We start from the raw sequence: 13,837 nt of genomic DNA, 5'->3' as shown, positions 1-13,837 counted from the left end.
TTCAATAAAACTTAATTTTCTTTAATTAAATTTTTATTGAACTGATATTCAATTATCTAATCTCTCGCCAGGACTGGTAGCTGTAAAGGTACTAACTGGGTGATAAATCTGTCATAGATTTCTCATAGATGGCGCTACGACTAAAAAGTCGTTGAAAGACCAAGTACAAAGACACGACGCAAGCACATAGAAAAATTCGTGAGGTCCGTTGGTTCGTTCCGTGGCTTAGTTGGTATAGCGTCTGACACGGTATGCAAGAAGACGACGGTTCGCATCCGACCGGATCGAAGGAATTTTTTCTGAGTGTTCGATCTTTGTGTTAATAATTAATTTTCTTTTTTTGTAATTTTGATTACAATCGTCCCTTATTTTTTTTACGTCATCAAGTGACGGGAACCTAGTGGTAAGCGCCACGCCTACCTCTAACAGTTGCAATGCTCTCAAAGCTTTAAATCGTAACACATAAAGTTGACAAGTCCAATGTGCCTGTAGACCTAAACCTTCAAAACCGGAACTTGGTAGCAGAAAAACAGTGGCGAATAAAAACTACCAATAACATTTCAACAACAATATATTCAAACAAACAAAATCAAACACTACCACACACAACCGAATAACAGAAATTCTTAAACAACAACGGCATCTCGTCATCCGAAATGAAATTTCTGTCCGGTCTAACACTTGAAAAGGGATTATACGTAGGTTCGGATATCATGTTTATTTCCACTTCTGAACATTGTTCAATTTTCGCCAAATCCCTCCTGAGTTCTTCCAACGTGTAAGAAGTAACAACAAAAGGAACTTTTTGCTTCGTGATGCATTTTATTGTCGACGGCCACGTGTCCTTTCCGTTGTAAACTGATGACCGTTGAATACTCGGATTGAAGGCACAAACTGGAAAAAAATACTATGCACTAGTATGGATCGTATAGAATGAAAAACATTTTCGGTATTGTAAAGTATATGAATCTTACTTCAAAGAATACCTAATTAAATTACAAATACTGTATCAGCGAAATTGACGATTTGTTTAAAAGCATAAGGATCATTTTAGCTTGCTTGTTCTTGACAAGAAGCAGTGTTAAAGAATTTGATCGTAATTTCTAACACAATATCTGCTTGCAAAAAATCTGTTTTGTGCTGTTTTGAGAAGTCTTCAACTTTGCACAGTCCAGATCACATTAAATTTGACACTTTGGCCTGTTCTTATTGCAAACGACTTAAGAGTTGAATTTAAATTTCAAATATCAAGAGTGACGTAGTTTTGATCATGTTTAAGATATTGCCTTCCTTTCAAATTTGTACTTGAATTCTGTTATTGCCTTTTTCATTCTTGTCAAAGAATATGTGATTTAACACTACTACAAAACCACGTTACTGTTATGGTATGCCATAAATATTTATTTACCCAAATCAGGGGTAGTGAAGTCAGTAGACCAGTATTCGTGGTAAGTTTTCTTGTCTTGGAAGTCGAATATGATGCGACGATTGTCTTGCCGACAGCTCTCACACAACCTGCAAAAAAACGATGAAAAATAACTCTATTACCAAATCGAGAAAGATAGATTGTGAACAAGTGTAAACCTATTAAAAATTAAATAACAACTAGTAGCTGAGAAGTAAAAAGTTTTATAAACTAATAGCTTGCCCATAAATGGCCCCACTTCTAATGGACCTTAATCTCAAAAACAACATTCTGACGGAAATCACAAAATAAGTAAACATAAATAAAAATAAATATTGAAGAATACTCACTTAATCTTAGCTAGTAAATCCAGCGGTAGATTCGAAGGGTTCAGCTCCGACCCAATTAGCACCAAGCGAAGGTCCTTGACGTCGCGTTTTAGATGAAGGAAGAAGACTTCCCACTTGTGAAGAGCATCAGCTTCGAATTGCAGCTCTGCGCCGACTACGTGGATTGTGAAAGTGGATTTCTGCAAAGCATACACAAACAGCAAAATTAAAGCAGAATAAAAGTAAAATGATTATATAAATTTGAATCCCGGCAGATCTCAATTATTAATGATCACTACGTGTTGACTCAATATAACGGAAGAAGTAGACGTCTTCGAAGAATCTAGTTCGTAATCATCAATAATAACGGGTCTCGTCTTAGGCGGGACTTTAGGTCATAAACCGCCACCCTGAACGAATTGGCGAGTTGGGAATTTCACACGTTTTCCAAGGGTTGTGAACCATCTTCGACGTGCAGGTTTGGTCAATGTTTTCATTCGCGGAAAAGCTCATGGTAAATTTCAAATTAAATTTCACACATAAATTCCGAGAAACTCAAGAAGTGCGAGGCGGGGATTCGAACTGACGGCCTCTAGAAGCAATAGGTCAAACCATTATGCTACCACGGCGCTTTAGAGTCTAGTTAAGAATTATATATAACATTTAGCCAACAAGCAAATATAATATAAACCTTGGCCATATCAGTGGCACTGCCAATCTTGGTGGCATAAAGTTGATAGCAATAAGCTGCTGTCAAGGGCGCTGTGGCAATTTGAGTCAGTGCGGCATATTGGATATCGTTCATATCTGAAAAAGAAAGATTATTGACATGAAAAAAAAGGATTTCTCTTTCAAAAAGGTTCTAGTTCAAATTTATATAAAAATTAACTTGTAACTGTTGACGAGCAATACCTAAATGGATACCACATAATATAGGGACATTGACTACAGGGAACATACTCGTACGTTTATTCAAAAAGGGGAATAGACAGTCGATTTGGCGATCGCACTCAAGCTGCGATGTATTAAAGTGGAATACTCTTGCATGTCTCCATTTATTCCTTAGTCACTTTGTTTCTACTTCTATTAAAATGGATATTTTATAATACCTACCAATCCTTTCCTCATACATAGTAGCTAGTATCTCATTCATTTTTTCTGGGATCTGATAGGCCTCGGTCATGACCTTGCCAGGCAGCTTCGGCTCCAACCGGCCACTGGTCTGCTGGTACGTCACCAGCTTCTGGTAAAGTGAATAGGATTTGCACCAACGCTGGTGTGTCTTTGGGAGATGGTTTGGGTTGTCTGCGCAATAGGCTATCTGGAACAAAAAACAATGTACCACAGAATTAAACCACATTCACGCAACCTAGCAGATGTGAGCAATCACCAACATCAATTGTTGAAATTTGCTATACGTGACACAGTTGAGCAAGGCTCTCTTCCAACGAAAGAATTAAGAGCATAATCTACCACATAGGCCCAATACGGTTTGGGGATTTCATTCATTTTCCAATGTCGTAAGTCTCCTTCGACGTGCGTTTCTCCACGATGTTTTCGTTCACCGTTAACGAGAGGTATTGGTACTAAACAAATTAAAGTCACAGGGAAGTCGAACACTCAATTAACAGATTCGCGCGAACTACGTACTATGCCACCCCTATACATTTGTAAGTGATGTAGAATAACGTACTTTTACGTTGTCTAATGTCTTTTATTTCGAACGCTGTTTGGTCATATAAAATTCTAATAGTAACGATAAGTAGTCACAGATACCTATGATGGCTGGCATACATGGGCAACGTCAGCGGGCGGTTTGTAGACGTCAATGTTTATTGACGTCAGTATCATTATTTGTTACATTCATTTAATAAATAGCCTGTAGAAGAAATGTTTCTAAACGTTTGCATTAATGTATGAGAAACATATCACGATGCTCACGTGAATATGTTAAGAAGCTACCTTATTGCTGGGCTACCATCGCTACTGTGTAATATCAAAGATATAATTTTATAACAAGTTTATTGTTTTATATTTTTGGTCTGGTGTTTGTGAACATTAAAATGATTTTTAAAATGGTTGGGCTCTCAACACTTCTTAGTCCATTATGTTGTTCCCAATAGGACAATCAACATCAGATTATCATAACTACAAAACAATAAAAAAAACATTTCAATTTTATTACTCAAACAAATCACCCAGAGCAATTATTATGGCTCATAGTAAATAGCAAGCAACTAATTTACTACTATCTTCCTGGCACCGTTCCCAAAATCCGAAATGATTCAAAATCTTGGCTACAACGAGTCATAGTTACACTAATAACCGTGTTTACACTTCTATAAGCCTTTGAAATTATAATTCAGTCAATTAGTTTAAAACTAGCCATGATTTACAAATTCCATATACGTCTCAAGGCTAAGCTCTGGCTCAGGTTATATGTCTCCTATCATAATGCTGCATTAAGCCATACTTTACGTGTTATGGTTCTTTACTTTACTATGATTATTGTTTGCCATGTAGACTGCATGAATATGTTTTCGTTCATCGTTATTAATCGTTGGAAGTGCTTTTCTTATTATATAGTTTCTAATTCTCACCTGTTCACACCCTTCACAATCCTCCAACTTCCCTTGTCTCCATTCCCTGCAATCTACATCAGCGCATATTCTGGGATACAGCAAGGCCTCCTGCTCCCACGGCACCAGACGTCTTTTGAGCACCTTTTCACATGAGACTATCATCTGCATTCGGAGGAGCCGGTAGTTCTGGCCTGTTATGCCTTGAGCGTCGCCGTATAGGTGTTTTTGTTCTGAAAGATTATGTAGTAGTAGTAGTAATTAATACAAATTGACTTTGATTGCAAAAATATAACTTTCACATTCGACAGTATCTGCAGACAAGAGAAGAATTCATACCTATATGTACTATCACATTATACATTATGTACTATTACATGAAGTCGCTGTAAGTCATGATCCTATCTCCGGCTGAAAACAAGAGGTTTAAAACATAATCGTTACCTTTCGGACGGTTAAGCGGTTTCAGTAACGCTGTGATCCATGTGGGTATACACTGTATTCGCTTATGACTGTCAAATAGGTAGGGACGGTTTCCAATTATGAAATCAAAATTCAAGAAAGTTTGTAAACACTCAAAAGTTTCTTAAATTGTTGCTCAAAATCATTAACCGAGTAAAGCTACACTTACTTCAGATAAATATTATGATCCTATTTTAGATATTGATGCAATTACTGTCGGAAGTATGAAGTGAAATTGTCGCTTTGACTGTGATTTATTGATATAACTGTAAATAGTATGTAGTTAGATATGTGAAACCTGCGTTGAGTTATGTTGGAATATAGCATAGGGAAAAACAGGAAACATACAATCAAATGCTTACCCTTCAAATGTGCAATGGTTGATACAGCGAAACACAAGGCTTGATGCTGTGGGTAATCTTCATCCCTATGTTTTGGTCCACAATAAAAAATAAGGTTGCAAAAATTGCATGGAGATCTCCCAAATCTTAAGTCCTTTTTGCATGTATGGCAGGCACTTGGCAGGAAAACTCTTCTAAAACTATATTTATAAATATATTCTTCGTTATCGCTTATTACCGACGAAACCGTTTCAATTATTGTTTTGTCTTTTAAAAATCGCCTTTTGTTTTCCGTCTGTGACTCCTTAGATTGTTTGTTTACTTCTATAGGAACGGAATCCTTTATTTTTACTTTAGCTTGTTTCGTATTTGGTGTTTTATTCTTTTCTTTTTTGTAATCAGTTCTATTCAATCGTGCAGGAATGTCGGGGTGGCCTAGCAAGTTTTTTGGCTGCGAAACTGGGTTTACTTTTTCATTTTCATCTTTTTTTTCTTCGTCTTCTGTAGGTGCTTCTATATTTATGTCTGGATTGTTTTGTACAACACTAGAGTCAACTTCACTGGCAATCATTTCAAAAGTTTTATTCACATCTTCTGTTATATCGTTAGACGTTAAAGCGTCTTCAAAGTTTTCTATAGGTTCAAATTCTCCAGACATCAAACCAGGTAGTTTTAAATCTTGTGCTTGTGTTGTATTATCTTCGAAAGAAGCTGACTGTTGTTTACCTTTCTCTTCCTTAGAATCAGATTTTTGCTCAGCTTTTTCTTTGTTTTTCGAATCTTCTGTTTTTGATTCTTTAGTTTCACTACTTGCAGTACTTGTTATAGTTTCGGTAGCACTTTGAGTACTAGTTACATGTTCTGCTTCTTGTTTTCCCTTCTTTCTTTTATTTTTCCCTTTATTATCTTTTCTAGGTGGCGGAGGGGGAGTAGAGATATGTAAAGGAACGTTTTCAATCGGTATATGTTCTTTGATTTCTATAGTTTTTTCTTTAATTGGAACTGGTAATGATTCTGTTTTAGTTGTACTTGTATTTACATCAGTTTGAATTTGCTCTGTTTTAAATTGATCCAATTTTTTTATACACTTCTGCTCCTCAAATGTAGAGGCTAGAGCTTGCTGTTCTATCACTTCTGTTACTTCTGTTCCTGACTTAGGTATTATATTAGAATCACTTTCCTTAGTTGCAGTTTCTTCTTTGCTTACTGAAGTTTCTTGTTTTAACGCTAAGCTTCTTATAGCTTCAATTTTAGCCTGAGCTTGTTCAAATTTCATTTCAGTTTGCTCTTCACTTTTCTCCATTGCAGTTAACTCTGCCAACGATCTTTCAATGGATTGTCTTAATTCTTCCATATCCTTATTAACTTCAACAACTTTTGATTTCAAATCAGTCTTTACTTCAGGATTTGACTTTGTGTCGACCTCTGTTATTGTAATGTCAGTAGACGAAATTTCAGGTATAGGACTTTCACCGGAACCCTGAATGAATGGCGTATCAGGTGTTACAATAGGAATGTTTAATTTATCTACATCACTCAAAGTGACTTCTCTTATAACCATATTGTTGTTATTATCAAGACTTGTTGCTCTAGGATGATGGACTTCGGGCACAATGTCACAGATCAAACCGGATTCTTCTACATTTCCACCTCTGTTTTCTATATCTTCAAGAAGTGGGAGGTCTAAAGATTCTTTGCTCTCTTGAATATTATCTGTGGAATCTTTTACCGTTACAGTAGTTTTCTGTTCCTTTAATTCCGACTGTTCTGGAGTAAAATCATTTTTTTTTGGTTTAGGTGACTTTTTTCGCTTTTTACCACTTCCGCTTTGTGGCAAAGGCATTTGTTCAAATTTTGATACATCACTTAGCATTTGTGTATCTTTAGTTTGCATTGGCATTTCAGAAACGTCCAGACACTCTACTGGTTTGCTTTGGCTGGGTAGCTCTTTAACAAAACTAGGAGGTATTACTTCCCCCTTAATTGGTTCCTGTTTCTGCTCAGAAATTTCAAATAGTTTGTCTTTTTCTTCGTTATTACTTCGAGGCGGCAAAGCTGGTGCTATGATATTTTCAAACACATTTTCAACGTGTTTTTGTTCTTCAACTGGTTTCATATTATCTTTACTCGTCATTAGTGCTGACTGTGCTTGAGGTGAAGTCTGAGTTAATACCATTTCTACAGGCTCAATCGTAACTGGTGCTTCACTAATTTCAAGTTTAGTTTCTAAAACAGTCTCTTCAGTTTTAATAACTTTTTCTTCACTTTTTTCCACCATGTCCTCCTTAGGAATAATATCATCAAATTCACTTTTTACGTCAAGTGAAGTATGCGTTACTTTTGAGGGCTTTGGAGATTTTTTGCGTTTCTTTCTCTTTTCTTGAGGGACTTGCATTTGTTCAGTTGGCTGTTTATCAGTTTTTGATTCTTGTGCCTCACATTTCATCTCAGTTTCTATTTTAACTTCTTCTTTTGAGATTTCTGGTAATTGCTCTGTATTTTTTTGAGATTCAGTAACTTCGATATTTAACTCAGTGGTTGGTGTTCCCATTGTTTTCGTCGCTATTTCTTCATCTTTTTTTGGTATTACTTCAATATTGTGACTTACATCTTCTATATATTGATTGTCACTCATCTCTTTTAGTTTTTTGCCAACAGGTTTTGCAATCTTTGCTTTTGGTTTAGGATCCTTTTCCATTTGTATTGGAGGCGGTTGTATTGCAGATGGACTTTTTTCAATAGTTTTAGTCTCCGTAATTTTAGCAGTTTCTATTTGTTGCACTTGTATGTCAGTATCGGGTGTCTTTAGGGACTTTTCTTCAGTAGTTTTGGGGATCACCTGTTTCATTTCAAGCGTTGGAGATTTCCCTTCGTCAATTAATATATCTCCTTTTAGAGCACCGATTTCCGACTTATCTTCTGGGTTATCAACTGGTTTGAAAATCTCAAGATTCTCTACACAAGATTCAAACTTAGGACATGCTGTAACTTCAGTTTCAGATTTTGGTGGAAACTTCTTATCTTTTTTATTTTTCTTCTTGCTCTTACCCTCTTCTTTGACGGGTTGATTTGGTTCGTCTAACATGTGTAATGTACACGATCCCTCCTTGATTTCAATATTTACAACAGTTTGTTCTTGTTCTTTTGGGGTGTCTTGGGATACTGACAATTTTATGTCAACTTGTTCATCTTTCTTGATGTCTTTTCCATCGTCTTTAGGCTCAAGTAGTTTTTGGAAAGCAGCAGTACAACTGAGTACTTCCTCTGCCTTATCAGATTTTTCAGAATCGAGCCGCTTCTTCTTTTTGCTCTTCTTCTTTGATTTACCGTCCTCAGAGCCATCGGTAGCAACAGGTACAAGGTTTACTATTTTCAAATCAGGCATGAACTCTTCTTTACTAATCGGCACAATGTTTAGCTTATGTTCATCTTTATTTTCAAGCTGTTGTTCTAGCTGTTTCTTATTCTTGTTTTTCTTTTTTCTAGCTACTGGAGTGACTGGTATTTCAGGAGCATTAGCTGTAGTTTCATCGGTAGATTTGTCTACATTAATTTTGCTTTTATGGGATTCTGTCGAAGGTTCGGCGCTTCTTTCTCTTGATATTTCATCACTTTCATGAACTTTGTCTCCTTTTTTCTTCTTACCTCTGTTTCTTTTGGGCTTTTTTGGAGTATCATCTTCAGACACTTTAGCTTCAATAGGAGGTATAATTTCACTTATAATTTCTGGGACGCGTTCTTCACTTTTGATAATAATTTCAGTTTTTTCTTCCACATTTTTCTCTATTGTTTCAGTATCCACAGGAACATCATCTTTTTGAGAAGGATTTGGAGTTGGAGGTTTACTTGATTTGTTTTTATTTCTCTTTTTCGTATTCATTGTCCACAGTTACACTAGTCACACGCTCACAAAATAACTTTATTTGTAAAGAATATACGTATGTTTTTATTATTTGCTAAGCGAAAGTTTAGACGGACGTCCGTGCCAATCTAAATTCGTTTTCAATCTGGACGAATTCAAATACCACTTTATTCTTGTCTTCAAATGTTCACGTGGGAACTCATTAAATGTCACATACCATCATTTTATTACTTAGTCTTTGTTACAACCACAAAGAGTCTATTTCACTTCAGCACTTTGATCAATTAGAACAACATTTTTAAAGTCAAGTTTCTACAGTCTAAATTCATACTCGTTAAGGTTTAATTTAGGTTAATGTGAACGCAAGAACATTTTGTTTTACAAGAGTATTTAGCATGAGGAAGTGCAAGCTTGCCAAATGCACTTTTCGTTAGGAACGGAGCTAAATATAATGTTATAACATCTAGTACAGAGGTTTTCAACTTATGGACCGTTGGAGAATTACATAATTACTAAGCCACAAACAAGTACCACACGCCTATAAATAACTCGTACTTTTTCCTGCTTTATTTTGTAAATATTTTTCGTATTAAGTATATGGACTACTTAACTGCGTCTACTTCAAGGTAATTTGACTTTAGTAGTATTAAATATGCTAGTAGCTTTGATGTAACATTTGGAACAACACTCTGTTACTAGATAATTTAAAAAACATTTTAAACAGGCACGAATAATGGAACACTTTTTAAATTCTTTTGCACAGACTTTACAAAACTCGCGTGCGGATTACAGTAGGCGTTGAAAGCGATTGTTATTTTAAAAACCTTCCACAATATCTTGTAGCAAATATAGAAAGAATGTAGGCCAGGCGTTCACCTCAAGATGTTCGACCTAAATTGTTTATGCTTAGGATGGACGATTCATTTTTCTTTTAATAAGAAAAAGCAAAGATGTAATTACACAAGATTGTCGTTTTTCAGAACAAGAAAATGCCCAATCGAAAATATAAGTTTGAAAAAATATTAACTAACTTTGAGATTGTAGCTTTTCAATGTCATGGATATTTAATTTTCCATAACTTAAACAACTTCAAAGTTTGCTTATCTGCTTTTATTGTATTCGTTACATTTATGTAACAAGTTTTATTGAAATCGGTTAACGGAAAATGGGTGAAATTAAACCTGGTTTATCCCCAAATTTGCCACCCTTAGAGGTGGAGTATTTTCTTCAAATTTAAATGAGACCACTACTGAGGTACCCCCTTTCCAACAAAAAAGAATAATCGAAATCGGTTCACAGACGTCGGAGTAAACGCAAAAAAACAGTCGAATTGAGAAACTACTCTTTTTTGAAATTGGTTAAAAATACGACAACGCCTTTTAGTTACAAAAAAATCTATAGCACAATCTATTTTCGTAAATTGGTTTAACCGACAATCGAACCCTAGTCATTCTTCTATAATACCCAGAGAGCTTAATGTCTCAGACACAGTGAACAATGACAACTTGGTCTATATTGCAGTATACATTTTGGGTTTTGGTTCAATTCCCACCGGAGAACTGCATTACTGTCTATATTAAATCATTTGTAACTGTTAGTACCTACCTATAATTTGTTATAATGGAGAAGAAATACACCGAAGAGAGAGAAAGTGATATATGCAGTATCTATAATGTTAAGTCATCAACCCGTGTTGGACGAGTGTTTATAACTTAGCCCGAAAATCAGAGATTCAGTTTTGAAAAATGTGCTGGTGAAATTATAAGGCACATGGGACTTGTCAACTTATGTCTCTGGGTGACGTGGCACTGCAACTGTTATAGACAGACGTGTCATCTACCTCCACTATTGAAAAACAATGACATCACTAATTGACTACCTACAAAAACATAATCTTCAAATTAATTTAACTAAAACTAATATAATGAATTTTAATAACTTACGAACACAGACAATTGACATGGATTATAAAGGACAAATCTTGCGAAACGAAACCAATGCGACATTTCTAGGATTAATTATAGACCAAAAGATGAATTGGAGGGATCAAACGGACAAAGTATGTGCGAAAATAAATAGGTTTGCGTTTGCTCTTTACAAATTGTCAAAAGTAGCGAATAAATGCACAGCCATGACTGCCTATTTTGCGTATGTTGAGTCTGTACTCAGATACGGTATCGTAATTTGGGGCAACGGAACAGATTTTGCGAAGGTTTTTACTGCTCAAAAGCGATGTATATGTGTCATAAGCAATGTAGCACCGTATGTCTCATGTCGTCCTTACTTTAAAACACTAAGAGTATTGCCCCTCCCATGCCTGTACATTTTCGAAGTTGGTATATTCGTGAAACGAAATCTATCGAAATTCTCAATAGCGAAGGACGTAACATTCAGAAGCCTAAGGAAGCCCAATAAAGTAGTACTAAATACAATACCCAAAACAAAACGTTTTCTAAATAACTCGTATGTAATGTGTGGAAAAATTTTTAATCGTATACCAGATCGCATTAAGCCTCTACCATTGACTAATTTGAAAAAGGAATTGCGCATGTGGCTCTTTGATCATTTGTTTTACTCTATTGACGAATTCATGAATCATAAAGAATAATTAATTGATGCATACATTTTTCCCATCATTAAAAAAAATATTATTATTATTAAATTATGACATACACGATTCTGACATATCAAATTAAATGAATTATCTTAAATTTATCAATTTGTTGCCTAATTATTGTTTTAAAATCGAATCTCAATCCACCAATGTATTATTTTATTATTGTATTTGCATGCTTTTATTTTAGAAGGCGAATAGGTTTAAGTTCTGATTTAATTTTTACCATCAACATGTGTAATGTACCCTACCCTATTTGAAGCGAATAAATGAATTATTATTATTATTATTATTATTATATTCGTCTTGTCACATAGTATCATAAAAAATGTGTCCATTGCGCAAGTGGAAAACACACGACGTAATTACGCCTTTTCCACCAGGCTCATTTTTCTACGCACCGAGTATTGACCCGCACGTCAAGGTAGATAGATGACAAGCAATAACTTTTTATACATAACGTTCTATATAGGATTCAAATGCCTACACGAATATCAATAACACTAAATCTTTATCTGTATTGTTTGTATGTATGTATATAATATACTCTATTAACATATGTCTAGGTTATGTGTACGTGTAGTGTAATGACATGATATTGAGTTACCATGAGACAAACAGAGCGATAGTAGCCCAGCGGGAGACGGTTATATCAGAGGTTCCCAAATTTTTTCGTCTCGTAGACAACGTCCCATTTTTTCTGTTTTGTGTAAACCCCCTGGCCTTTCTTATTTGGATACTTTTACAAATTCATCAACCTGAAATGTATGTTTGACAGCTGACACAGTGCTAGTGAAAAACTTTGTAAAAAACAATTGATGTTAAATGTTATACAATCAAATTGGTAATTTATGGGTTTTTTTTTATTCTAATGTAAGTAAGTGCATTTGACCTCCATCTCACCTGATGGAAAGTGACGGTTAGGTCGACGACGGAGCATGCACACCTAAATAATGCCTACTCACTTTCGCCTTGAAAAGGTCCAAGTTATAACGTTCAGGGAACAAGTCTGCAGGCAGGGAACTCCACTCCATAGCCGTTCGCCATATAAATGTGGAAACGTTACGCTTGGTGCGAATCTTTTGAATATCCACATAGGGGTGTAAGCCAAGTCTACGCCTAGTCCCCCGATGATGGAAAGGGGAAGGCGGAATTAAATCGTGTAAAATACCGATAAGCAGGCAAGTTTACGGCGGTGTTCAAGGCTCTGCAGCTTCGCCTCTACTAATTCCGAGTCCCCTATAAGCCTCTTGGCACGTTTGTCAATTGAATCCAAGGTGGCCAGTTGGTATGTAGCAGAGCCATCCCTAAGGTGGCAGCAGTACTCCATACACGACCGGGCTTATGCTTGGCACAGCTGAAGCAACTGTCCCGGTGTGAAGTAACGCTTCACCCTGGAAAGGATGCCAAGCTTCCTGGCTGCATTTTTGGCCATGGATTCAATGTATCTACCGAAATTCAGATTGGACGACAGGTCCATTCCAGGTAGCTTGAGAAGGTCGGCTATCGGTATGGATATATCACGAAAAGTCGGAGTCAGCTCAAAGGGACTCCGTTTAGTGGAGAATAGACACGCCTGCGTTTTGGTAGCGTTAAATTTGACAAGATTGGCATCGCCCCAATGAGAAACTGCCTTGAGCGTCAAATGTAAACAGCTAACCATGGACTCTCGACAAGACTGGATTTCCTCTCCACTGACCCTTGCATTGGTCAAGTACCTATCTACAACTGTGCTGTCATCAGCATACGCAAAGGTACCTGGAATTAACATATCATTGATATGCAGCTAGGATCCGAAGTGACAAGAATAAAAGAAGTTGTATGAAAAGGGTACTTGATGTATATGAAGCTCGAGAAATATGTCAGGATAGAGCAAAGTGGCGTTCCGTGGTCTCTGTCTACCCCTCCTATGGTACTAGGGCGTGAGCTTATGTATGTAAGTATGATATGCAGCAGAAAGAGAGTTGCAGACAGTACGGAGCCCTGAGGAACTCTATCGCCATATGTTCGGAAGAGTAGCCTTCTAAGATCACTCTAATGGAACGTTCACTCAAAAAATCCGAGATCCATTGCAAAGGTCAGTGGGAAACCCATAACATGGAAGCTTGCTTAAAAGGCTTGCGTGCCAGACCCTGTCAAAGGCTTTAGAAATGTCCAAAAACATTGCAAGCGCTTCGCCTTGCTTTTCTACAGCCTCGCTCCATATGTGACAGGCATACACAAGATCCCCGGTAGATCACCTTCA

At 36.4% G+C, this 13,837-nt stretch overlaps 1 protein-coding gene across 1 annotated transcript; it reads right to left on the bottom strand.

Annotated features, from left to right (window-relative positions):
- Nucleotides 1-559: 559 nt before the first annotated feature.
- On the bottom strand, nucleotides 560-9,011 carry LOC113238605 (titin). Its single transcript, XM_026475433.1, has 7 exons — nucleotides 5,138-9,011; nucleotides 4,335-4,546; nucleotides 2,848-3,055; nucleotides 2,426-2,541; nucleotides 1,756-1,934; nucleotides 1,409-1,515; nucleotides 560-894 (listed from the first exon to the last, which is right to left on the bottom strand). The coding sequence occupies exons 1-7, from the start codon at nucleotides 8,994-8,996 to the stop codon at nucleotides 590-592; spliced, it is 4,986 nt and encodes a 1,661-aa protein (XP_026331218.1). The 5' UTR covers nucleotides 8,997-9,011; the 3' UTR covers nucleotides 560-589.
- Between the last annotated feature and the right edge of the window lie 4,826 nt (nucleotides 9,012-13,837).

Source organism: Hyposmocoma kahamanoa, unplaced genomic scaffold (genome assembly GCF_003589595.1).
Source record: "Hyposmocoma kahamanoa isolate Upper Pololo Valley unplaced genomic scaffold, ASM358959v1 97, whole genome shotgun sequence".
In the NCBI taxonomy this organism is placed as follows: Eukaryota; Metazoa; Arthropoda; class Insecta; order Lepidoptera; family Cosmopterigidae; genus Hyposmocoma; species Hyposmocoma kahamanoa.
This window is presented reverse-complemented; position numbering and strand designations above follow the sequence as displayed.